This window comes from Megascapheus bottae, chromosome 20, assembly GCF_031878675.1.
Source record: "Megascapheus bottae isolate mThoBot1 chromosome 20, mThoBot2.hap1, whole genome shotgun sequence".
Taxonomy (NCBI): Eukaryota; Metazoa; Chordata; class Mammalia; order Rodentia; family Geomyidae; genus Megascapheus; species Megascapheus bottae.
In genome coordinates, this window is record NC_143528.1 from 39,458,759 (window position 1) to 39,486,366 (window position 27,608).

Consider the following 27,608-nt stretch of genomic DNA (forward strand, 5'->3'; position numbering starts at 1 on the left):
ATGGCCTAATGGTAGAATGCATACACGAAGGCCTGGGTTCGATTCCTTGGTACCACATACACAGAGAAAGCCGGAAGTGGTGCTGTAGCTCCAGTGGTAGAGCGCTATCCTTGAGAAAGCTCAAGGACAATGCCTTGAGTTCAAGCCCCAGGACTGGTAAACAATAACAAGACTTAGTTTGAGGATGTCTATTCACCTCCAATTTAAGCATCTAAAAATGGATTCTTAGGAAAATAGGTCTTTATGAACAAAAGTAATGTCATAGCCGTAAATACATGATAGCTTTAAACTTGATGTCCTCACTGTTAATGTGACATGGCATGTTTATAATACTATTTAGAGACATGTGTACAGTGCAGAAATGCACTTTATGTACACAAGGGCGTTATATATCCTGAGAGAATTAGCATGGAAGAGACAAATTAGCTTATAAAGCATTTTTCTACCTTGTTGCTTGAGGTTTCTGTAATTTAATTCTCTTGATCTTTACTGCATTTTGGAATTCTTCCCAGGTCAGTTTATTAGTACTTGGATTTTGATTTTAGTCTCTTTCCTTTTTCCTCTTTACTTTTAATTTTTCCATTGAATACATAGATTGTGAAGGTTAAGAAGACCAATTCCAGAAACTAAATTCTATATTTAACAACAAACTGGGTGTGGTTCAAACAACTGCAATGCCACCTTGCCTAGTGTTTTACCACCCATTAAAATCCCAACCTGCAAGGAGCATTTCTTTTCCTAGTCTTCTGACTCTGAAATATGCTGAGTTGTGGTGATATGATAATATATGGCATATGCTTTCACATGCATAAATATGATGAAGACAAAGGAGACTTGTGAGTTTAAGCTTTGAGTAACTTTGGAAGATCAGTGTCTTGGGTATTCTTATAGCAATTTGCAAAACCATAAATTATTCTTTTTTTTTTTTTTTTGGTGTTGCTTACTGTTTTTTTTTTTTTTCAATTGACTTGAATTGCCATTGTGGGTTTTTTGTTTGTTTGTTTGGGGTTTTTTTTGCCAGTCCTGGGCTTGAGCTCAGGGCTTGAGCACTGTCCTTGGACTTTCTCAAGGCTAGCACTCTGCCACTTGAGCCTCAGCACCACTTCCGGCTTTTTGTTATGTATGTGGGGTACGGAGGAATTGAACCCGGGTCTTCATGCATGCAAGGCAAGCACCCTACCACTAGGCCAAACTCCTGGCCCCCCATTGTGGGGGTTTTAAAATTTGTACCTAGGAAGTGTTTTTCTACTGCTTTTCTCATTTCTTTCTTTCTTTTTTCTTTCTTTAAAAAATTTTTTTTCTTTGTCAGTTGTGGGATTTGAACTCTGGGCCCGGGGTGTGTCAGTCGTGGGGTCTGAACTCTGGGCTCTTCCGCTCAAGGCTACTTCACTAAGCCTTGAGCCACAGTACCACTTCGGTTTTCTGGTGGTTAACTGGAGATAAGAGTCTCACAGACTTTAGTCCCCACTAACTTTGAACCTTGATCCTCAGATCTCAACCTCCTGAGTAGCTAGGATTACAGACATGAGCTACCACGTCCAGCTAAATAATTATTCCTAATGATATTGCTCAAGATGCATTGTAATCATAACCCGACTCCATGAACTGAAACTCATTTGTACAACTACACGAAGATAAATATTTTGTAAGTTGTAAGGCTTTCTGTTCAAACATAAATGATAACTGAAATATTTAAAGTGATCCAATCAGATGACTCAAAAGGTAACAGGAGAGATTACTTTCACATGCTTCACTCTCATTTTCTCTTAGCTTGATCTGCAGAGATGAGGACCTACATGACGTGTACTCTGGACACCAAAACCTTGGCCTTCCTTTCCCCCTCTATTGATGTCATACTGTTTTACCATACAAAACACCAGGGCAATACACTATATATTTTAGAATTAATAGATATGAGAATTTGAATTTTTAAAAGAGTTTATCTCCTATATCCTTGTGGAATAATTCCAGTAGAACATAATGAACAGTGTGTTTCCAGTATCTGTAAATAGAAGGAAGTCCTTAACGTTTATGTGAGACAGCGGGAGCCTGGACATGACCTCATTTCAATCCATTAGACTATTTGGGGAAAAAAACAACAAGACTTTCCCACTTATTGACAGGTAGAGTTATCCCAACCCATTTCTCATAGCCAATATGAAGATGAACTGTCCTTAAATGCATTTTAGAATTGGCAGATTATACTTCCTGGTTCTTTTTTGGTGAAACAGAAATAGCTGAAAGAAAAAGTATCATGTTGTTTTTGAAGCAGATTGAAGGTTTTCCTCATCCTCAGATAGATACTGAGCCAGTGGCTTCATCTTGTATAAGAAATACACCAGTATTTCTCCTGTCTCCAAGCCAATTAAATGGGACAAAAGACCCCATGTTCCTTATCCTATATTGTGGCCACAGTTTATAAGAAAGGAAGTATAGTTAGGAAAGTTATTGGCACTGTATCTAATAAGTCCCCAATGGGTATATTGGTTCATCTCAGAATTTGAATTTTAGGCCTATTATAAACACTAATAGTAATTGAAATCAGCCATAGTCTAGTTGGAAATTTTTTTTTTTTTGGTGGGTCATGCATGGGGCTTGAACTGGGCCTGGACACTGTCCCTGAGCTCTTCAGCTCAAGGCTACCAACCTACCCTTGAGCCAAGCCCCACTTCCCATGTTCTAGTGGTTAACTGGAGATAAGCATCTCAGGTCCTTTTGTGCCCAGGCTGGCTTTGAATCTTGATCCTCAGATCTCAGCCTCCTGAGTAGCTAGGATTACAAGCGTGAGCATCCGCACCCAGCTAGTTGGAAAATATTTACAGAAAACTGGTGAGATTTTTCTTTTCTAAACTCAGGAATATTTAAGTTTCTCCTTTGTATCAGTCTTTCTGGTAGGCTCTAGGGGAAACAGTAATAAGAAAAAATATCTTCTTGGGCCTTACAGTACAATAATACATTAAAATAAATTGTTATCCTCACATAATTAGGATGGGTGGTGCACACCTATGACCCCAGATATTCAAAAAGGTAAAGATCAGGAGGATTTTGGGTTAAGGCCAACTTAGTAAGATCCCATTTCAGGTGTGATTGTGGAAGGTACAGGTTAGGGAGATGGCAAGTATTGAATGTTACTAGAATTAATTTGACATGTTAAAAGGCAAAAAAAAAAAAAAAGGTAGCAAACCAAGACCCAGGAAATAAGAGATTAGGTTTAAGAAAAGATACTAAGGGCCAAGAGCGTAGCCTAGTTGTAGACTGCTGGCCTAGCATGCACGAAGCCCTGGGTTTGGTTCCTTAGTACACATACTCAGAAAAAGCCAGAAGTTGTGCTGTGGCTCAAGTGACAGAGTGCCAGACTTGAGCAAAAAGTGTCCAAGGACAGTGCTCACCCAGGCCCTGTGTTCAAGCCCCAGGACTGCCTCCCCCCAAAAAAGATACTAAGTCCCCCCATGGAAAGTAATGTGTTTCTCAGGCTAATCACAGACCAGTTCCCTCCTGATTCTTAAAAGACTCTGTGGTGCATTCTATGCTTTATTTCTTTCTGCTGGATTGAACCTAAGAAAACCTGTTTCCATTTTGGTTACCATGGTCATTTTGACATGAGTGGGCCTTTGGCAAAAGCTCAGTATGTTCTTTGGCAAAAGAACAGTCATGCATAGAAGATAATGATGGTCCTTCTCAATCCTGGACTGTGATCTTCATACTATAAAAAATGACTGAAGCTGGACGCAGTGGCTCACACTTGTAATCCTAGCTACTCAAGAGGCTGAGATCTGAGGATCAAGATTCAAAGCCAGCCTGGGCACAAAAGGACTTGAGACTTAACCTCTATGAAATGGGAAGTGGGTCTTGGCTTAAGGGTAGGTTGGTAGCCTTGAGCTGAAGAGCTCAGGGACAGCGCCCAGGCTGAGTTCAAGCCCCATAACCCACTGAATAAAAAAATGACTGACCAGCCAGGTGTAAGAGACGTAATTCCAGATCTCCTTTCCAATCTCTTCCATAAACTGACTTCCTACCCATAGAGGCTAACCGAATGGGCCAGACGATGCAGCCACCCCCCCGGCTCTGGTGAAGTGAGCAGCACTATGGAGCACACCAGCCTTAGTAGTTGGTGAACTGGGGGATTCCATTCACTTTCCAAAGCACCACAGTTTCCTCTGGTATTATCTCAGTTAAAACCCATGAAAAACTAAACACTGCCCTCTCACACATGGCTCCTTTCTTCATTAGTAAAGTAACATGAAGAGTCAAGCAACTAGTTGATTAAGTTCATTGCTGTTTAGTCAAGAGACATGTCTATTAACAGAAGTACTAGTCTCAATTTTATTTCTTTAGTATAGTTAGGACTTACTTTTTTGGGGGGTCAGTTGTAGGGCTTGAACTCTGGGCCTGGGCACTGTCCCTGAGCTCTCCAGCTCAAGGCTAGCACCCTACCCCTTAAGCCACAGTGCCACTTCTGATTTTCCAATGATTAATTGGAAATAAGAGTCTCACGAACTTTAGACTTTAGTGCTCGAGCTGGCTTTGAACCACGATCCTCAGATCTCAGCCTCCTGAATAGCTAGGATTACAGGTGTGTGCCCGGCACAGGACTTACTAATTTATTTCCTTCTCTTTCCCTTTTCCCTTTTCCCTTTTTTTCCCTTTTCCCTTTTCCCTTTCCTTCTTGTCATGGGGCTTGAGCTCGGTCTGGGTGCTGTCACTGAGCTCTTTAGCTCTACCCATGAGCCAAGACCCATTTCCCATTTTCTAGAGGTTAATTGGAGACAAGAGTCTCAGGTCCTTTTGTGCACCCAGCAGGACTTTTAATTTCTTAAAAAAACCTTTTTGTTGGTCAGAGGCTTAAACTCAGCCTCTGGGCACTATCTCTGAGCTCTTTTCATCAAGGCTAGCACTCTACCACTTTAAGCAACAGCACTGCTTCCACTTTTTCTGGTGGTAACTTGGATACAAGAGTATCATAGACTTTCCTGCTTGGGATGACTTTGAACTGCAGTGATCAGATCTCAGCCTCCTAAGTAGCTAGGATTAGAGGTATGAGCCACCAGCACCCAGTGGAGCTTCCTAATTTTAACTCTCCCTCACCCAGCCTCCCAGAACTCCAAAAAAGTTGTTTCCACCTTTGTCTGGTCTTTATAGAAAGATGTATGATTAAAAGGTATATACATTAGGAGGAAAACTTTCAGATGCCACATGATAAAACTCACATGAAATAACTAGTATGATAGTATTTGATTTAAAAGAATCTGGTGAGCAAGTGATAACTCATATTTCTGTCTAAGGTTCAGTTACAAGATCTTGTGTACTAAAATTCAGCTCTTACATCAAGTGCTATACTTGATACCTGGTTATCAAATAGCAAAGTAGGGATTAGTAAATAAAACACTGAAACAGAATTTTAGCAAGGAAGAGCTTCTTTTCAAACAAGTGATGAAAGGCATGTTATCATGCTGGTAATAGTTCTAAACTTTTTCTTCCTCCGCATGCTGGTGGCTCATACCTGTAATCGTAGCTACTCCGGATGGCTGTTTGAAGCCAGCCTGGGGAGAAAAGTCCCTGGGAGACTCTTACCTCCAATTAACCATTCAAAAACCAGAAGTGGCATGGTAATGGAAATATAAACATAATTATATAGACATAAAAACCTGACTCTATAGACATAATGTTTTATTTCATAAATTAATATTTCTAGCCTAATTTTGATTAAGTTCTAAATACTAAGTCCCAGTGATTGTAAATAGAGATTCCCCCCTTGAACACTTGTATGTTAAACTTGTCATTTAAAATATGATGTAGGCCGGGAGTTTGGCCTAGTGGTTAAAGTGCTTGCCTAGCATGCATGAATACCCGGGTTCGATTCCTCGGTACCACATACATAGAAAAAAGCCGGAAGTGGTGCTGAGGCTCAAGCGGAAGAGCTCTAGCCTTGAGAAAGTCCAAGGACGATGCTCAGGCCCTGAGCTCAAGCCCAGGACTGGCAAAAAAAAAAAAAAAAATATGATGTAAAAATCAATGTTAATAAATTCTTTAATTAAAAAAAAAAAAACAGAAGTGACAGAAGTGACACTATGGCTCAAACTGGTAGACCTCTAGCCTTGAGCAAAGGAAGCTCAGAGACAACACCCAGGCCCTGGGTTCAAGCCCCACTACCAATCTAAACAAAACAAAAAGCTTTAAAAAAAAATCCTGCTAATATCTAAGAAATTACTAACTGTACTGTAGACATTGACTCTTGTATGTTGGTGTGCGACAAGTGTCTTACTATGTAGCTCAGGCTGGCCTGCAACTCAGCCCCCATGTGTTAGATTACACTCAGCTTTTAGATTATACACATACTTGTAATATGTATCGCGGTTGCAATTCTAGAGAAAAGTTCTGAGGTTTATTTTAATTCTTTTCTATCCAGGAGAGAAAGAGAGTAGCTGAGTGTTTTAGTTGTCCTGAGAGAAATTAGGTGTCTTTGCCAAGGAAGAACTCCCACTACAAAGTGGCTGCGGGCCTCAGGTTAGTAGGGTTTCTTACTGATGCCCTCACATAGTGACTTCCAGGAACTCTTGGGAATTAGCGAGGTCTAGATGATTCATTGCTAAGGAATTTGCATTACATATCTTAAAATTCAGGCAGAAACAATGCCACATCTCATCTGAATAATGGCTGTTCCTGTTAGACCATTTTGCCAGTGAAGTGGAAACCCCAGTTGGAGGTCATGTGACCTTGAGCAAGGTGGTTCTCATCCTTGCCTGCAAAGTGAAGAGGACCTGATAATGTTTCCTTCCAGGCGTGAAGGTCTTGGATTGCTGTGGTGGGGTGCACTCTGTGGAATGTGTAAGTCCAGGTAAAATGATCTGCGTTGTGAGTGCCACATTCACATATGAATTAAGATGTTAGAAACTGAACTTTGTTCACCTGAATCCTTGGTCTAGCTGTAAGCTAGCTCTAACTTTTCTGTATAAGTTCTTCCCTTCTCACAGATTTTTCCATTCTAAAACTGTAGGGTGACATATAGCTGTAAAAATGTCCAACTGTGGGGGCCGGGAGTTTGGCCTAGTGGTAGAGTGCTTGCCTAGCATTCACAAAGACCCAGGTTCAATTCCTCAGTACCACGTACATAGAAAAAAGCTGGAAGTGATGCTGAGGCTCAAGTGGTAGAGTGCTAGCCTTGAGAAAGTCCAAGGACAGTGCTCAGGCCCTGAGCTCAAGCCCAGGACTGGCAAAAAAAAAAAATGTCCAACTGTGGCCTGGTACTGGTTGCTCTCCTGGCTACTCAAGAGACTGAGATCTGAGTATCACAGACAAGGCCAGCCTGAACAATAAAATCCATGAGGCTCTTACCTTCAGTTAACCAGCATAAAGCCAAAAGTGAAGCTGTGGCTTACATGATAGAGTGCCAGCCTTGAGAAGGAAAAGCTAAATCCCAAGCCCTGAGTTCAAGCCTCAGTACTGGCACAAAACAAAACAAAACCCAACTTCTGTAATAGAGCCTACTTACATTTTATCTTTTGCCTATACTCACACCTTTTAGAAGCTTATGCAAAGACTCTAGAATTAAAAATGAATTCATTTGTCAAAATGACATGAATGTGCAGGAATGTGGTATACTTAAGAATAATTATATCCTGGGACTGGGAGTTTGGCCTAGTGGTAGAGTGCTTGCCTAGCATGCACAAAGACCGGGGTTCGATTCCTCATTACCACATACATAGGAAAAACCAGAAACGGTGGGTGGCTCAAGTGGCAGAGTGCTATAGTCTTGATGAAAAAGCACAAGGACAGTGCTCAGGCCCTGAGTTCAAGCCCCAGGACTAGCAAAAAAAAAAAAAAAAGAATAATTATATCCAGGCTTGCACCTGCTTACTCAGGAGACTGAGGACCAAGAATCACAGTTTAAAGCCAGCCCAGACAGAAAATTCATGAGATTCTTACCTCCAATCAAACAGCAAAAATCCCATAGTAGAAATGTGGCTCAATTGGTATAAAGCCAGCAAAAAATAAAAGTCCTTGGTTCTCTGAATAATTATATGTAATTCTGCTTTCCTCATGCTTTAGAAACAGAAAACTTTATTTTCAAATGTGGTTTTCCTGAATTACAGTTATGGCCTGTTTAATATATAAAATCAACAAAACAATGAAGTATAAGGTAGAAAATTAAAATATCCCCTCATTAGTATTCAGAAATAATAATTGTTAGCATTTGGTATGTTTTTTAGTCATTTCTCAGTGACTAGCAAAAAAAAATGGAAGAAAGAAAAAACAAAACCTAAATGTTTCAGTGTATTCAAGATGCTATATTTAGTTACAAATATGAAAATAGACGCCTGTATATAGAATTTTTTTTTCCATTCCTGGGTCTTGAACTCAGGGCTTGGACACTGTCCTTGGGCTTTCTCAAGGCTAGAGCTGTGCCACTTGAGCCACAGTACCACTTCAAGCTTTTTTCTATGTATGTGGTACCAAGGAAATAAACCTAGGTCTTCATATGTGCAAGAGAAACACTCTACCACTAGGCCAAACTCCCAGCCTCTGTTTTTTTCGCATTATAAATGTAAGTAGAATAACTATTACATATGGTTTTTTTTTTCTCTCTCTCTCTCTCTCTCTTTTTTTTTCCCCTCGGTCGTGGGCCTGAACTCTGATTCTGGGAATTGTCCTTGAGCTCTTTAGCCCAAAGCTAGTGCTCTGTTCCTTGAGCCACAGCACCACTTCTAGTTTTCTGGTAGTTAATTGGAGATAAGAGTCTGACTTCATGACTGGTTTGGCTTTGACCCTGATCCTCAGATCTCAGCCTCCTGAGTAGCTAGGATTACAGGTGTGAGCCACTGGTACCCAGCTTACCTATGGTTTTATAACTTACTTTTTAAAAACTGGTGTTTCCCCATCATTAAGTACTCTGAAAATGTATTTTTACTAGATTCTTTCTCAGATGCTTATCTCAAATTTTATTTAACCATCATTATTTTATTAAACAAAAGTAAATATCCAAACAGTGTAGCATTTCAACTTGCACTTTGGAAGGACAAACATTCTATGTGAAGTTAGAACTTGTCTGTATTTGATAAACTGTTATGAAAATCCCTGCTTAGCCCAAGCTATTTTCCAGGTGTATTTCTGTAGTAAAAACAAAGACCATCAAGCTATGATAGTTTAACCATCTTGTCTGTTAAAACTACCCCACTTCTTTTGGCAGTGGCTTCTTCTTACTGAATCTCTGTGTTTCCTACCAGCTCACTGAGACACAAAAGGAGAAATTATCTGGCTGCAATTTTTATAGACTTTAGTGTTATTGAAATGAAAGTGCTTGAAGGACATTTCCATTTGTTACTAGCTTATGGTTTCTCATGTCATGTAAATTATTTTGCCACTTTTCATTTTAATTCTTTGCTGTCACTGTCTAGCAAAAATGAACTTTTTTTTCTTTGAAGAGATTCACTGATCACTCTGCTGGTGTTGTCCTTGGTCTATTCAAGGATAGTGTCCTCAGGGCTTATTTACCATTTCTTTATTGCTACGCGTAGGTGTTTCTGTTTCTGTTTCTTTCCTTTTTTAAGTTTTGTATTAGAAAGTGTCTAGGGCTGTAAACATTCTTAGAAGGAATATAACTGTTTGGGGCTCCAGAGTTTCATTTCAGAATTAGCCAAGGTCTCTAAAGTGGCATAAATATTTCTATAAAATAATCTGAAGGTTAAACACTGGAATATGAATGGCAAATAGTTAAGTGCTATGTCTAAGACTATCATAAAGGCAATTTAGTACATTCAGAAGTATCTCACCTCTTCCATGTCTGTGCCTTAACCTTCTCATGTCCTCTTTTACTCTACTGCCACAACTGTCTAATGGACTTCTACCTCTGATATTAAGAAATACTGCCCTATAAACCATCTTTGAGCAAAGATATGGAACCAACCCAGATGCCCTTCAGTTGATGAGTGGATCAACAAGATGTGGTATTAATACACAATGGAATCTATGCGGCTGTCAGAAAGAACGATATCACCCCATTTATATGGAAGTGGAAAGACTTAGAAAAAATCATATTAAGCCAGACTCAAAGGGACATAGGCTCAATGGTTTCCCTCATTTGTCATAATCAATAGAAATCTTGGGCTCTCCTAGCAGAGATTTACAATAGGGCAAAACCCACATGAATAAGGCCATATAGTATGACACTAAATGAAAGGACCTCCAGGATATAGAAACAAAAGCCATATGAGTGACTGTTGTCCTTAATGTACTATGTTATCTCATCTCTTTTGCTGTCTCTTGGTTATCTCATATTGTTACAGTATTTTACCTTGTTATCTGATATATTGTATATATGCTTATTTGGTTATTTGAAATAGGATAGGGAAGGGGGAAAACAAGATGAGGGGCGGGGCGGGGGGAGGGAAATGGGGCCCAAGACATGAGAAAGTGCCTGGGCCAGCCGGCAGCAAACCAGGGTTCGCAGATTGGGGTTCCTGAAATAGGGGGCAAGGACTAGGAAAAAATAGAAGAGAGACAGACACACCGGGTCCGGGATGTCTGCAGCCCAAGTAAAGACTGCCTCGTTTATTGTCAACTCCAGCTTATATCCCTTCTTGAAACCAGGGAACTTCCAACTGTTACATTCATATGGTAAATCTCAGGTAATTTAAACAGAATAAGGCCATAAAACAATAAGACAATAAAGCCATGGTCTGATGCAAATCAAGGTACAATTTGATTCTACTCTGGCTCCCAACAAGAAAGGTATCAATGTTTGTGAAGCAATGCACCTTCTATCTGGTGACTATAATGTAACCCTTCTATTAATCACAATAAAAAATATATGAAAAAAACCCATCTTTGGTCCTAAAATATTCCTGAGTTAGACCATAGCTCTTAGTTGCCTAAAAATGGAACTATATATTCAATCTAGACCTAAATCTTTTTTCTGTTTGATTACCAACTACCTCATTTCATATACTTTATAGCCATATTGAACTCCTTTCCAATCTCAGATAGCTCCTTTACATTGTACACATGATTTCCCCTATCTCACTACTCACTGTACCCACACTACTGCCCTATCTCCAGAAACCTGCAGTATTACAGATTCTTGTCTGCTTCCAGAGCAAAATACTCCCAGAATTCTAAGTTACCGAAATGACTTCTTTGATTATACGTACATGTATTTCCTGGTAACTACCCTGGAAGTTTTTTCTAGTTCATCTTTGCTACCCTTTTTATAGTAATTACTATAGAAAACTGTTAAAAACTAAGACTCATCATTTTGGTTGCTTGAATGAATAATCAGCTAGACCTATTTCACTGACAGTCCATTTGGTTTTGTGAAATGAAAGATAAACACTATTCTGGTGTAAATTATGGTCTACCTGTAGCTCAGGTTATAACTACCAAATGCACCCCGAGAAGGCAGTGTGCAGCATAGCGACATCCCTGCTGTCTTTCTCCTGAAAGAACAGCCAGAATCCTTAACTAGCACCATTATTTTCTGTGTTTCATGTTTCCTTCCTTCCTGTCTATCTGTCTGCCTGCCTGCTTGCCTATCCTTCCTCCCTCTCCCTCTGCCTCTCTTATCTATCTATCTATCTATCTATCTATCTTTATTGGGCAGTCCTGGGACTTGAACTCCGTCTGCACTCAGAGCCTAAGCTTCTTTTGCCCAAGGCTACTGCTGTACCTCTCGAGTCATAGCACCACTTCTAGCTTTTTATGAATAGTTTATTAGAGAAGAATCGTATGGACTTTCCTGCCTGGGCCGCCTTCAAACCATGATCCTCAAATCTCAGCCTCTTGAGTAGCTAGGACTGCAGACAAGAACCACCAGCACTTGGCTTGTTTCTTTCTTTCATTTATTCCTTAATATTTACTTATTCAGTGACAATGATCAAAAAACATTTCTGGAGTGCTGGTGTTTTTCTTTGTGTGTGGTACTGGTCATTTAACCTCAGGGCCTTCGGCATGTTTGGCAAGTGCACTACACTACTTGAGCCGTGCCTTCAGCTCTTGAATGTCTATTATGGTCCAGCCAGATTCCTTAACATACCTCCCTTCATGAGAAATTAGATAGAAACATAATATTATTTTATTCTTTGATTCTTCTTTTTTTTCTGGGTAGTTTCCATATTCTCTTTGATAGAGTACATATAGGAAGGACTTGATACTTTATTTACACTAAATTTAGATAAATCAGTTCTATGATGTTGGGATATATTCCTTCAATACCATATTTGGGCAGAGATTTTATTTTCTCATAAATTGATATCTTAAATCCTTTTTTTTTTGCCAGTTCTGGGGCTTGAACTCAGAGCCTGAGCACTGTCCTTGGTCTTTCTCAAGGCTAGTGCTCTACCACTAGAGCCACAGCACCACTTCCAGCTTTTTTCTATGTATGTGGTACCGAGGAATTGAACCTAGGTCTTCGTGCATGCTAGGCAAGCACCCTACCACTAGGCCAAACTCCCGGCCCCGACATCTTAAATCCTTTTACATATGTATTGAGATAAGAGGTTGACCCTTAATTCTGTTGATGGATTGTGTCATATTTATTGACTGTGTACATGAAACTATCCTTGATTCCTAGGGTGAACCCTACATGGTAATGGTGAATAACCTTTCTAATGTACTAGTATTAGATTCAGTATGCTAGGATTTTACTGAAGATATTCGTATCTGTGATCATCAAGGATATTGGCTGGTGACTAATCTTTCTTTTCTTTCTTCTTTTCTTTTCTTTTCTTTTCTTTTTTTCCTCTTTCTTTTTTCTTAGTGTCTTTGTTTGGCTTTGGTATCAGGGTAATGCTGGCCTTGTACAAATTGAGAAGAATTCTGTCTTCAGAGTTTTAGAATAACTTAAGGGTGGATTTTCTTTAAATGTTTGCTGACATTCAGCAGTGAAGCTAAGCTGTACATTTCCTCAGTTCTTTTATTAAAAACATTTTTGTTTGTTTGTTTTGGCCAGTCCTGGGCGTGGGCTCAGGGCCTGAGCACTGTCCTTGGACTTTCTCAAGGCTTAGCACTCTACCACTTGAGCCTCAGCATCACTTCCAGCTTTTTTTCTATGTATGTGGTACCGAGGAATCGAACCTGGGTCTTCACGCATGCTAGGCAAGCACTCAACCACTAGGCCAAACTCCCGGCCTTAAAAACAAATTTTTAAAAATAGTATTTGAGCCAAGCCCCAGTAACTCATGCCTGTAGTCCTATCTATTCAAGAAACTGAGGATCTTGATTCAAAGTCAGCCTGTGCAGAAAGTCTGCAAGACTCTTTACAACTAACTAGCACAAAAGCTAGATTAGAAGTATAGCTCAAATGGGGCTGGGAGTTTGGCCTAGTGGTAGAGTGCTTGCCTAGTATGCACGAAGACCCGGGTTCGATTCCTCAGTACCACATACATAGAAAAAATCCAGAAGTGGTGGTGAGGCTCAAGTGGTAGAGCTCTAGCCTTGAGAAAGTCCAAGGACAGTGCTCAGGCCCTGAGCTCACGCCCAGGACTGGCAAAAAAAAAAAAAAAGTATAGCTCAAATGGTAGAGCACCAGCCACAAGGGAAAAGGCCAAGTAAGGATGAGTTCAAACCCTGATACTGGTGCGTGCACTCACACACACACTCTGCAATATTTGCACTTTGTCCTAAAGGATGGGCACGATTTACATTGGGAGAAAGAAAAAGACAACAGAAAGGCTTAGAGATTCAGAGTTTACGAGGTCATTTCATTTTCCTAAACTGTGGCATATATGTGTAGAAGTGCAGCAGATAAATAGAAAAGACAGGTGCATGTGAGAAGACTGAACATCTGAAAACCTTTGAAAATTTGTGAACAGGGTAATATACTGCAACTTAGAGATATGCATTAGGAATGTTAATCAGACATAGGAAGGGGTACAGTGACAGTCACAAGCTTTAGAGTCAGTTGGATGAGAATTATAATGAGATATACTAGCCGTAGAGCTGTTTTTTAAATGGGATCTTGAGTCTTAGCAGGTATCATATGCTAGGTATCATATTCTATTTAAGTTCTTGATTGTAAAACACATCTTACTTTACATACCAGTGAGGGAGAAAAAAAATGCTACCACACTTAATTTTAAAACATTACCATTTATAAAATGTGTCCTGATTTTAAAAGTGATATAGTGAAGCAATGTGCATTGTATAATCAGTGTATCTAGTTATTGTGTTGGCACAGAAAAACTGGGAAATACACGACAGAAGGGGAAAAGATTGAAAGAAGGAAGATAAGATCAAAGAGAAAAGTAGGGGTCAGGCCCAGCTGTTCACAGCTGTAATCCCAACTACTTAGGAAACAAAACATAGAAGGACCATAGTCTGAGGCTAAACCACAAGACCCCATCTGAAAAACTAAAAAAACAAATGATCTGAGTATGGTGTAGTCACAGTCCTAACTTCAAATCCTCAGCACTGCTGAAAACACTGGAGAAGTTGACATTGAAAAGAGGATTTATAGATACATTTTCTCTGCTATGAGACAAAGAAATGAGTAATCAGTGGCCTAAGGAAGGGTATTTTGTTTTTAGTTTCGTTGTGTGTGTGTATGTGGGGGGGGGGCGTGCGTCCGTGCATGTGTGTGCATGTTTGCACAAGCCAGTTCTGGGGCTTGAATTCAAGGCCTGTGCTCTTGATGGGCTTTCTTGCTTGTAGTAGTGGCATTCTACCACTTGAATCTTTACTACATAATGAAGGGAAGTTGGGAAGATGAAAAGCTAAAAAAATGAAGCATGCTGATATTAAATAACATCCATTTTGACAAATGTGTATTCAAAAAGACTAACTGTGGTAGGTTTCAGGGTTTGGGATGACAGAGTGCAAAGGTTTCGGGTAAGTGGGACGTGGAAGATGAGGGAGATGAGTTATGAAAGAATTCACACCACAAATGAGGGCCTAATTTAGACCAAAGAGCAAGAATTTATAAAGGACCCAATTGGCCCTATTTGATGATTTTTTCCAGGAACACTTAGTACCTTGAGAGAAGGATGGAAGAAGAATGAACGGAAGGTGCTTTCTGAAGCGTAGGAGATTGGCTGGACAGGTGTGGTAGAAGTCAGAAAAAGTCAGTAGCCCAAGTTTCTCCTCAAGGGTATTGTTGATTTCACTTGCCATGAGGTTAAGTCAAGACATGAAAGGTGAGGCCAGAGGAGGAATGATAGGTAAAAGAAACATTTTAATGGCAGTGGATGGTGATAGGGAACTGGGGATTGTTGGAGGTAGGATCTGAGCATTGGCTCTTGAAGATGCTGCCTTCTCAAGCACAGTAGGGAATGTAGCTTGAAAACTTCTCAGATTTCCAGAATCAGGTATCAACTTCTCAGAGGACAGACAAAGCTCATGAAAAATTGCCCCCATTTTATCTTTAGACTCATATCATCATGTCCTTGAATGCACCCCATGTTAGAAACACACTGAACTCTTCCCGATGCCTAGAATACACCCAGACTTTTATCTACCATTGCACATGCTAGTTCCTTGTTATACAGTGTTTTTCCTCCTCTTCTCCATCTTGCCCATCCTCAGGGCTCAAGTCAGATGGCGCTTCTCTGAGCTGTCTTTCCAGAACATGCCCACTACACTGGGAACACCTCAGTGCCATCCTCCAATCAGTGGCCTTTCACCATAAGTACATCCACTGGTTCTTAACACACAGTAGGTGTTTATTGTCTGCTTGTCATTGAGTCTTGAGCAAAGTGGGCAATTGGCAGAACCCAGGCAGTGCTGTGTATTCAGACCACAGTATACATCAGTAAACCATGTCGAGGGTGTCATTAACAAGACGAGGAAAGCACTGTTGGATGACTTGTATTTTAGAACAGAAATGGTGGGAAGTTCGACTGCAGTGAAGATATGGCCTGGCTAGTGAAGGGGCTGCTGGCATCAGGTGTGGGGCGGGGTAGAAGGCGAGAGTGGTTAAGGCAATTTCACAATGAGTGGCCTTGGCCTTTTTACCAGTACAGATGGGAGCGGCAAGAAAGACCCTGAAGAAATGGTAGGTATTACAGTGTGATGCAAGGAAGACTCTTGCCCTAAACCTGTTTGTAGGCTCAAAGGCTTGAAAATTCTTTTTCTGTTTTTAAGCTCTTAAATGACAGGGAAAAAGCACTAATCATAAGCATTCTATTCCCACGTAGACTCTCTTAGGTCTGATGGATTCAGCAAATGTAACTTTGAAAAAAATGCTATAACAAACATATCTACTTTTCATATGTGAGAAATGCAAGCCCACTCCATCCCTCTCGCAGTATTTCCAGTCTGATGTATACTCTCCACTTTTATCCATGTAGTCTGCTAGATAGACTTTTAAAATTCTGTAAAGGTTCTTTGTATGCATATTAATCTACAGACTGTTTCTCTCACATAGTACACATCATGAACATCTGTCCAAGTCAGTGGACAGGGCTCTAACTTATTTTTTTCTCGCCACTTTTAAATAGCTATGTATAAATATAGATGTCCACACTTGGTTCTCCTATTCTCTTGTTAATGGGCAATTGGATAACTTCCAGTTTTTGTTTCTACAAACAACACGAACAAAAAGTAATAACCCTCTTGTTAACCAGTGCCTCAGTAACACCACCTGACTTTAATCAATCACAAATATGAAAAAAAATCACTTTTATCAATGATGCTTCTAATGAGGCACAGCAGTCTATAGTTAGTCCTGTGCTGTCCACATAGCAGCCACCAGTCACACACCGCTATTTAAATCTACACTAGTTAAATAAAAGCTAAAAGACTGCCCTTTACATTAAACTCATTTCCTGTGCACAGCAGCTGTGTGTGAATGCTGGTTACCATACTGAACGGCACAGAAGAGAGCCTTTGTCTCCTGCAGAAAATTATTCCAGGACCTGCACGAGACACTCCAGTGTTACATTGTAAAGAACCTATTTTTAAATAAGTGGGATTTTAATAATGGTGCATTTAAAAAAATTAAAACAAAAAAATTGTCTTTATTGGTTCCTCTGCAGTTATTTCAATGAGAATCAATACCCAGATGAAGCCAAGAGAGAAGAAATTGCAAATGCTTGCAATGCAGTTATACAGAAGCCAGGTAAGGAGTCAAGCTCAGCTCTGCTTGGCTCTGCTTTGAGCTTCCCATTGTACTGAGCTCTTATGACCCTGAGGTTCCTTCTCCTCCCATGTGCGTACATCCTCGATGTGCAGGCTACTGCTCGTCCTGTCCTAGCAGTACGTGTAGGGATGCCACTAATCACACACGTACACACACACTGGAGGGTTCCTAGGGAGTGACCTTAAGTGAGATTTGAGGACTTGAAATGATTATGTTTAGTAGAGAGATTGCTTTTTCCAAAATTTAGCAAGAATATATCAATTCCAAAATAATTTTAAGATTTGAACTGTTTTAGCAAGTTTGGTTCATAAAAAGATCAAGTAGACTTTTTAATGAAAGAATTTATTAACATTGATTTTTACAACATATTTCAAATGACGTGTTTCACAAACAAGTATTCAAGAAGGGAATCTCAAGTAGACTTTTTAAAAGCAGTCGTGCTTGTGTGTGTGTGTGTGTGTGTGTGTGTGTGTGTGTGTGTGTGTGTGTGTGTGTGTGTGTGTGTGTGTGTGTGTTCCTTTTGGAGGACAGCTCTTTGGAGCGGGGTTCTGTCTTCTTCCCACATGGGATGGCTTTTGCTTAGCTGGGAAAAACTTAGGTAATAATTTTCAAGTCTTGTTCTTGTGTGTGTCAGCTGAACGATTTAAATACTTTATTTGAATTTTATTCCATGTGTTTAAATATTATGTCATAGTTTACAGATTGTATTACCAGAGACCATTCCAATTGATTTCTGTTTGGCCAGTTGTTTTGACTGTTTTAAAGATTATTCAGGACTCTGTTATTTTCTCTTCTCTTTTTTTGTCCTTATGGGGTAAAAAAATCTCATGTTGTTACTGTACCTGACTTTGTTCCCGGGTATATTGTATGTATGTTTGTTTATTTGAAATAAAGAAGGGAAGGGGGGAAACAAGATGATTGGGAGGGGTAGGGGAGAGGAAACAGGGACAAAAACGTAAGAAGGCATATCAATGTGTCAGAAGTAATGCACCTGACAAATGTACCTATAATCCCTCTATACATTATCCTGACAATTAAAAAAAAAAAAAAAGACTGTGTGCAGGGCTGGGAATGTGGCTTAGTGGTAGAGTGCTTGCCTTGCATGCATCAAGCCCTGGGTTTGATTCCTCAGTGCCACATAAACAGAAAAGGCCAGAAATGGTACTGAAAGACAGTGTCCCGAGTTCAAGCCCCAGGAATGGCAAAAAAAAAAAAAAAAAAAAAAAAAAAGACTGTGTGCAAAAAAGTTAGTGTCTTATAACAGTGAAATAGGAATCCATTCTTCCTTATCTAGAAATCAGACTTCTAGGAATATTGACCCAGTTCCACCCACACTTAAGTGTGATGAAGCTGGACCCTTTTTTTACATAAAAGTCCCAAGAACTTGAGCTCTCCCCCCCAAAATGCTTTTACCCTCATTAAGACTTTAACAAATCTGTTTTTTGACTTCTCTACCCACTGTTGATTGAATGCTGAAAAATAGGAAAAGGACAAGTGGGGAGATCTGATCCATGTGGGTCCTTTATTCGCAAACATGATGCTCTTCACAAGAAATCACCTTGGACAGCACAAAAGACAATAAATCTAAAATGCAGCCTGAATAATACTGTGTATTCCAGCATAGTCTCAGTAATGGATGCTCACACACAGTGGCTTTTAGCCTTCAAAAAAAACAAGTATCATATCCTCTGTCTTAAGGTAACAGGAAAGTCGTTCATGTACAGCCTGAAGATGTAAGTAAATTTCTGTTATCTGGATATTTGACAAAGAATAGCTTCCTCATCTAGAATAATGCTAATGAAAGTGAATGGTGCAATAAGAGGGCAACTCAGATCTGGCAATCTAGGAAAACTTTTGTGGAATTCTTCAGTATTATATATGACTTTCTAAATTGAAGCATATTCTTACTAGTTTCTAGTTGTGTATTTATTTTTGCATTTCTATTCAATAATACCAGAATATGGTACATGGCATTATATATTGCTAAGAAAAATTTCCCTGCATCTGTTATTTTAGTAATGAACAGAATCAAAAGCAAACCTTAAAAAAAGGAAAGATATCTCTTAAACTAGTTCTTGTTTTAGGGTTCCAAATATCGGTTATCTAAATTCAATTGCATATATTCACAGGTAAAAAACTGTCTGATCTGGAACGAGTTACCTCCCTGAAAGTATATAATTGGTTTGCTAATAGACGGAAGGAAATCAAGAGGAGAGCCAATATCGGTAATGTATCAGAGAGGCTGTTCTCTTATGTTCTCCTGGTGAAGAGGGCCCTTAGCTTAAGAACTTCTGGTCTGAATGAGCCTGACTTTTTTTTTTTTTTGCCAGTCCTGGGGACCGAACTCAGGGCCAGAGCATTGTACTTGGGCTTTCCTCAAGGCTAGAGTCCTACCACTTGAGCCACAGCACCATTTCTGGCTTTTCCATGTATGTAGTACCTAGGAATCAAACCTGGGTCTTCATGTTTGCTAGTCAAGCACTCTTAACACTAGACCAAACTCCTGGGCCGAGCCTGACTTTTAAGCCTAATAAGAATCATCCTTATGTTCTTCATTTTATTTTGGATAACTCCCAAAGTTAGGTTTTTGTTGTTGGTGGTGGTAGTGTTGGGTTTTGTTTTGTTTTGTTTTTGTCAGTCATGGGGCTTGGACTCTGGGCCTGGGTGCTGTCCCTGACCTACCCCAGGGCCTGGGCATTGTCCCTGAGCATTTCAGCTCAAGGCTACCACCCTATCCCTTGAGCCACAGTCCCACTTCTGATTTTCTAGTGGTTATTTGGAGATGAGTCTGATGGTATTTAGTGTTTATGCTGGTGAATCCTCAAATCTTAGCCTCCTGAGTAGCTAGGATTACAGGTGTGATCAACTGTACCCGGCCTAAAGTTGCTTTTTTTGTGTTTTGTTTTTCCAGTCCTCCTGAGGCTTAAACTCAGAGCGAGGGCACTGTCCTTGAGGTTTCTCACCTTAGTCACAGCACCATTTCTGGCTTTTTCATGTATGTGGCACCAAGGAATCGAATCCAGGGCTTCATGCATGCTAGGCAAGCATTCTACCACTAGGCGACACTCCTGGTCCCCCAAAGTTAGTATTATTTGCACTATTTTATAAGAATCACGACACTGTTATTTTATAATATCCTTTGTTCCCAGTGTTCCAGAACTTAGAATTAGCCCCTGAGCAATTGATGGCTCCTATGGCACATAGATCTTTAGAAGAATTGTGATGCCACAAGCTTACTTGTTACTTCTGGGCCTTGACTTACGTATTAGAAAACAATTGATTTATAGAACTGGAACAGCCAGGTGCTGGTGCCTCACACTTATAGTCCCAGCTACTCAAGAAACTGAGATCTCAGATCACAGTTCAAAGCCAACCTTGGCAGGAAAGTCCATGGAGACTCTTACCTCCAGTTAGCCAGGAAAAAAGCCCAGAGGGGAGATGTGGCTCAACTGGTAGAGCACCAGCTCTGAATGAAAAAAGCTAAGGAACAGCACCTAGGCCCTAAGTTTAAACCCCAGTACCAGCATTAAAAAGAAAAAAGACGGGCCGGGAATTTAGCCTAGTGGTAGAGTGCTTGCCTAGCATGCACGAAGACCTGGGTTCGATTCCTCAGTACCACATATGTAGCAAAAAGCCAGAAATGGTGCTGTGGCTCAAGTGGTAGATCTCTAGCCTTGAGAAAATCCAGGGACAGTGCTCAGGCCCTGAGCCCAAGCCCAGGACTGGCAAAAAAAAAAAAAGAAAGAAAGAAAAGAAAAGAAAACAGAACTATAGTGAAAGAGACTTAACAACAAAGAGCCCAATAAACATTAATGATAAAGAACACTTCATAGTTTAATTCTGGATTTAATCATTCCACAACATATACATATCAGAGTACATTATGTTGTATACCATAAATATAAACAATTTTCATGTCAGTTATACCTTACTAAAACTGGAGAAGGAGGAGGAGGAGGAGGAAAAGACTGAAACTGCCTGGGACTGGGTGGACTATGCATTCAATTTAAAAAGGAAGAAATTTCAAAGTTGTTTTTTTTTTTCCTCCCATTCAGAACTGTGACAAAAAATAAGACAATTGTAATCAGGCACAGTTGCTCACACCTGTAATCCTAGTTGTCAGGAGTCTGGGATCTGAGAATCTCAGTTCAAAGCCAGCCCGGGCACTCAAGTCCTTGAGACTCTTATCTCCAATTAACCTCCAGAAAACCAGAAGTGGCCCTGTGGCTCAAGGGGTAGGGTAGTAGCCTTGAGCTGAAGAGCTCAGGGACAATGCCCAGGGCCAGAGTTCAAGCCCCACAACCAACAAAATAAATAAAGAAGACATTTGTATTGATGATGTTGCAGTAGGTGTTATTTGCACTTACGAGGCTGGGGGCGTAGTTCAGTAACAGATTTCTTGGGTTTCATCTAGTACCACAAAAAGTGAAATGAAATTGTATTTCATTTATAACTGTATATCTTGTTTATTTTGGCACTTCTCAAATACTTCATAGGACCCCAAGGCAGAAGAGCTCCTTATTTAGCAAGTTTTGTGACCTACCTCCCAGTGAAGGTAGGCAGTTAATTGAACACACCCAGGAGCGGGGGCTCCGCCCAGCAGCTGAGCACCTCGTGGAGCTACTGTAGGCGTGTTGGAGAACCAGACTGCCTTACAACCTCATTACCTCAACACAAAACTTGCGGGCACCATTTTAAGGTAACAGATAATTTAGGGATCTATTTGCTTTTTTCGAAGAAGCAGCAATCCTGGAGAGTCATGGGATAGACGTACAGAGCCCCGGCGGCCACTCCAACAGCGACGACGTGGATGGCAACGACTACTCAGAGCAGGTGAGAGCTGGGCAGCTGGTGGGCGACTGAGCGGTGGGATGGTGTGCTGACTCCAGTGGGATGGTGGGGCAGGGGTGGGTGTGGGGGCTGGGGAGGGCATGAGTCAGTGTCCTCCACTCTGCTCGTGTGTCTAGATAGACTGTCGTGTAATTGTGAAGGAATGTGGTAAGATTCAGTTGTCCTGTTGAATCTGTGAGAAGTCGCTCTTCACCCACATGGATTTATTGTCACACAACAGGACACTTGGCAAGTGCGCAATGGGGAGGAGGAGGAGGGAAGAAGTTCAGAGGGAGGCAGAGAAGCAGAGAAGGTAGAAGAAGAGAGGAGGATCTGACCCAAACAAGCAAGTGACACCATTCACCACACACACTCAGTGTTTGAGAAGTGCTAGGGGCATCTGGGCAGCTGTGACCCGTGCCTAAACATGACCAATGCAGGGCACAGTGGAAGGCCCACCCACGCCAGCCCTATTGCAGTGGTAACCCTCGTGCCCAGAGGAGTGGTTCTTCCAGAGTCTCTGGCACACTGCCACATGCATCCTGTCATTAATGCAATACCCGCATGTCTTCTCATCTCATCCTGGTTTCTTCTTCATTGCTTGGGGAGAAAATGTATTTAACTGTAGCCACTGCATGGAATAATTCCAATAAGGAAGACTGGGAGTTTTTCCTCCACACGTTGACAAGAGTTCATTAAAATTCTTACCGGACCTAAGTTTCACTCCCACCTGGGCAGTGCAGAAAATACATGGTCCCTTTCTGTAGACTCCAGAAAGAGAACGCAGCCTCTATCTTGTTCTCCCTGCCCCGAGGCTAGTTTACAGAGTCCTCTGTGTGCTTCCTTCTCCCCCGTGCTGGACTTGCCCATGTGCCAGCCTGCATGCAGACATTGCAGCAGTTCATGGTTCTGTGCAGATCCTTAATCTGTGGAAATCAAAGTGAACTTGCTGAAGTCTACACACCCCCAGGGTTTCCTTCTTTTCCATCCTGCTCCAAATCATAGCCCCGCCTTTTACTCCAGAGAATGCTCTGTGAGTCCTAGTTGGAAACATTTTTCAGTCAGCCAATGCAGAGGGATCATTTCCATCTTTATTTCGCAGATGCCCTGAGGGCAGCAGATCTCTTGCTTTTCCCCCCCCGCAGGGGACTTACCCTTCCCAAAGCTCTGTGCAAGCGTTTCCCAAGGAGAGGCGTGTGCCTTACTTGTGACACCATCTTCATTGCCTGACATGCATCTGCAGCACCAGCTTCATGTGTAAGGTGTGGAGCTTGCAGGGGGGAAGTTGGCATTCGCTCTAAATACATGCTGGCACTGGCTTTGAAGGAGAATGCCACCCCTTTCTCCCCTAGCCACTCCATGTAGCCATACTTTTTTCTTTTTTCTTAGCTGTAAGATGTTGATGCCTAGTCTTACTTTTTGTCCTACTGTTTCAGTGTAGTTGAGAGGTACCATGAATTTAATAACTTGCTGGCTTATTTATTAGCACTGTCACTGTAAATACCCAAATTATTGATTTTATATTACTCACTGAAGGTATTAATTATCATTGGCAATCTTTTTGATGGAATGGATAAAATTCTTAGAGGAAAAAAAGGTATTTTTGAGTTCTGTTTCATTTGTTAAGTCCTAAAAATGTCAGTTGGGAGGCTCTGGACCTATGTCCATTCAGTGTCTACTTAAATACAATTCACCTCTGTCATAAGATGCTCCCGATCATTTCTTCCACAGATGTGCGTCTCCCCTTGCCCCTGCATGCCTCTCTGTGAGCTAAAGGACTATGCTGACCCACGAGTGACTCATGTCTCTTACTTGTACTCATCCAGGACGACAGCACGAGCCATAGCGACCACCAGGACCCCATCTCACTAGCTGTGGAGATGGCAGCAGTCAACCATACGATCTTGGCCCTGGCCCGACAAGGAGCCAGCGAGATCAAGACGGAGGCCCTGGAAGATGACTGAGCAGGGAGGGCAAACGTGACAAGTTAACTTAGTTTAGACGTAGCACCTTAGCAGACTTTCCTCGGTCCTTAACATGTGTTCTTACAGTATAACTTGCAGTTTCTTGTATGTCAGGTAGCCGTTAGGGTCTTGTTCTGTGAAGATGGCATGGTGCCCTCAGCCTTTGCATATACTCTCTCAGTATTAAAATCCCAGTAAGTAATAACCAACCAACCAACCAATCAACCAGACTCCCCTCTCCCAGCCCCCGAGGCTAGAAAATCTTGCTGCTCCGTCTTAGCATTCCAAGAAAGTGCTTCCAGGTGTTTAGATAACCCTCAGTCCTCAAATACTAGGCTATGTGTAAAATCTCGGGTACCTTTAGAGTCATGTAACACTAGTCTGTACCCCCTTTTTCTGCCCCAAGACTGACAGGATGCAAGCTGAGGTAGTGGCACAGGATTGAGAGACGCCGTTTGGGGAGTACCCACAGAGTGAAGGAACACTAGAACCCCCTCAGCATGAAGTTGCTGATTCAGCTGCAATAAGCCGTGCCTCACAGTCACACTGTGGCTAGACTCTACTTCTTTGGGTGCTGTGCTAAGAATGTCAATGATACTCTAGCTCAGATTTTGGTGGATGTGAACTTGACTGACTCAGACATTCTTTCCTCTCACAAGCTGTGTGACTTTAGTAGATATCAATACTGCCTTCTGCCTTTGGGACCATGATTCAAAACAAAACAAAGAGATAATAATTTTTAAAAAGTTATACAAACAAAAAAAAAAACAGCTTGAGAGCATTGGAAAAATACAACGCATGAGCTGAATGTTTAATGGATGCTAAGACCAGTTCTCAGAAACACTGTACATTCCACGGCACGGTTAGCAGTGCCTGCTTGGAAAAGTTTAGAAGGTATCATGGAAGTTGCTTCTCCACCTGCCCGCATCCCCTTTCCCTACTACCAAAAAGTCTTTGGAGGATGAAGCTAATGTCAGACCTAAGTGGAAGAGTAGTCCTTGTCCCCAGAGCTGACAGGACTGTGGAGGAGATCCTGCTGACTGACTGTCGCAGACGCTAATGCTCATCCAGCTTAGGAGCACAGAAGCGCAGGGACATGTACCACTTACCTTGTGGGTGTGGGGACACACGGGATGTGACTGCACGGTGGTCTCTTTTCTCTGTCCTTGAAGAGGTGTGAAAAGCTATATTGCTACAGGCAATTTATTCAATAATTGGAAGCCATATTGATAATGGATGTGGTAATATTTGTAAAGTTTAATCTACTTTAAGTGGCAGTAACTAATGGAATTTTTTTTCCTCGGTCACATATGTAGCACTTTTGTTACTTTTTAAAGATATTTATATTTGATAAATCTTTTTTTCATTTTGAGAACTCAAAATACCAAACAGTGAACTTGCGTTATAAAGTCACCCTGTGATCACCTTGTCATCTTGTAGCAAAATGATGAACTATTCATGCATCAAAGAAAATTACATCTGCTGGCCTTGTATGAAAATGATCTCCTGGCGACCTGATTAAATGACACACTGTCACTGAGGGTAAGAGGAAGCAGCCTTCAGGGTAGCAGCGTAGCATGCATCTGAAAGAGGCACCATAGCTATGCCTTGCCTGCCTCACCCCTTCTCTCCTCATATGTCTAATGAGGCCTTGTTTAAAGGGGAGTGTGAGGAGACAATTGAGCAGAGCTTCTGTCTTTCTGTCCATTCCCTGAAGTCATTTGTACAATGGAAAGAACATGCCATTTCCTCCTTGTTATCTCTCCTCCCTTGTCAATGATATTTAACTTAAAAACTATTGGGGGGGTGCAGGGACTTCTGACCTTCCTCATTTTTTCCCCTTTATCGTTTAGTGTAATAGCTGCCAATGTTTCAGCCGGTGTCACTGCTCATAAGGCACACAGTGACTAGATCATCCCTTTAGCTGTGAATCCTGCTTACATAAGTGTGAGGAGGAGTCTGAGGAGGGCACGAGGATGCCACCTTACCCACGCCTGTGACTGTGTTGATCTGCAGGCAGAGCTGCACTCTCCTGTTTGTGGATTTGGGAAAGGGGGATGGATATATTCATTTTCCCAGCTTCCAAGAGTTCAGTGAAATGGAGCGATCTTTCTCTGTATTACTTGAGTCAGTAGATTCAAGAGTAGCATTTGTTAATCTCAGGAACGACTCTCTCCTCCTCTTGCCCCCTCCGCATAGCTACTCATGTTCTTTCTTGGCTTTGCTTTGTATTTTAATTAGGAAATTGAGTTACAGTTCTTTCATTTGATTATATTAGAAGAACTGCTGTATCTTTCTGTTTCAGTGGAGTTTTGTCTGGTTACTCACAGTTGAGTCAAAGAACAGGAGAGAAAGAAAAAACACATTCTGTGATGAGCCACATCCATGATTTATTGTAAGGAGATTATTATAATGGATAGCTTCTTTATGATGAGATTCCCACTGCCATTTGTTCTTGCTCGAGTTTTTAAAGGAGCAGACTCAGACAGTTCCTAAAGAAACTCAGTGACTGCTGCAGAAGAGCTAAAATGCTTCCCCGTTGTAAGACCTTTCAAGGAGAGTCCTGGGAGTGAGCACTACGACAGACTGTGCTGCCTGTGAGAACAGGGCCATATTGTACTGAGTTGAAAATGGCGGAAAGCCTCTCACTCACTGTCCTTCAGACCACAGCCTTACAGAGAACGTGTGCTTTTTCACAATAAGAATTGACTTATTGGGAGTCAAGATTTAAATCTCCCATTGACCTTCTTTTTATCATCAGGTCCAATTCTATGTTGTCCAGTACCACCTTAGTTTTTACAATGGTGCATCCAGCTGCCAATTTGATTTCTCATTTCTTTCAATGGTGCATCCAGCTGCCATATTTGATTTCTCATTTCTTTGAATGGTAAACCTTTTCCAAGTTTTAGGTGTGGTTTTTAAAAAGAAACATTAGCCAGGCACCAATGGCTCGTGCCTATAATCCTAGCTACTCAGGAGGGTGAGATCTGAGAATCAGCAAAGTCCTTTATCTCCAGTTAACCACCAAAAGGCCAGAAGTGGGAGCGTAGCTCAAGTGGTAGATCACTATCCTTGAGCACAACAACTCAAGTACAGTATTCAGGCTCTGAATTCAAGCCCCAGGACAGGCACACCAAAAAATAAAACATAAATAAAAGAAATTTTAATTTTTTATCAAATGAAGAGGAGCCAACTCTCCAAAGCTCCTCTTCTGTGCCTCTTGTCTGCTATCCTTGTACTCATTTCTTTGTCTACTTCAGGCCCAAACATCAGCCAGAGGCTGTTCCTTCCTAGCCAAGGAAGAGTTTGAAAGTACGGGGTCATTCGTGTGGTTAGACACTTGGTGAAGGTGCTTGGGTGTCCCAATGGGTAACCTTTCTACATTGCTTTAAACACATAGTTACATGGGGACCTTTTTAAAGATGGACCATCCTTGGAGACTTCTGGTCTGAGCATAACTGTGACAGCAGGTGGAAGCAAGTACACTCTTACCTGAGTCATCCTAGTGCCCTCCACACCCAGGAGACATTTTGGGGTATTTCTACAGAGCTTACCATGTTGATTACCCTATCAGGTAGAAGAGGAAACCTGGCTCTGGGAGACAGAAAGACCCCTTTCATCTGTCTTTTACCCTAGCTCAGTAGAGATGACCCTTAAAAAAAATCCTACTTGAGGAAGCAGCTCATTAATACCAAAGTATGTAAATTCAGTGATTCGTTCCTGAAAGATTTATGATTCAGCCACACACA

At 41.2% G+C, this 27,608-nt stretch overlaps 1 protein-coding gene across 6 annotated transcripts in view; it reads left to right on the forward strand.

The window, feature by feature from the left end:
• Hmbox1 (homeobox containing 1) overlaps positions 1–26,693 on the forward strand; it is a 97,585-nt gene extending 70,892 nt beyond the window's left edge. For 2 of the 6 annotated variants that reach the window (XM_090353677.1, XM_090353676.1), the window contains exons 7-10: positions 16,962–17,044; positions 19,195–19,290; positions 21,804–21,898; positions 23,722–26,693. In XM_090353677.1, coding sequence (XP_090209803.1) covers positions 16,962–17,044; positions 19,195–19,290; positions 21,804–21,898; positions 23,722–23,859 — 412 coding nt within the window. In that variant the 3' untranslated portion in view covers positions 23,860–26,693. Of the gene's footprint in view, positions 1–16,961; positions 17,045–19,194; positions 19,291–21,803; positions 21,899–22,136; positions 22,322–23,721 lie in introns of those variants that run through there. The other 4 variants (XM_090353681.1, XM_090353679.1, XM_090353680.1 and 1 more) reach the window with 4 other exon arrangements.
• Positions 26,694–27,608: the final 915 nt, after the last annotated feature.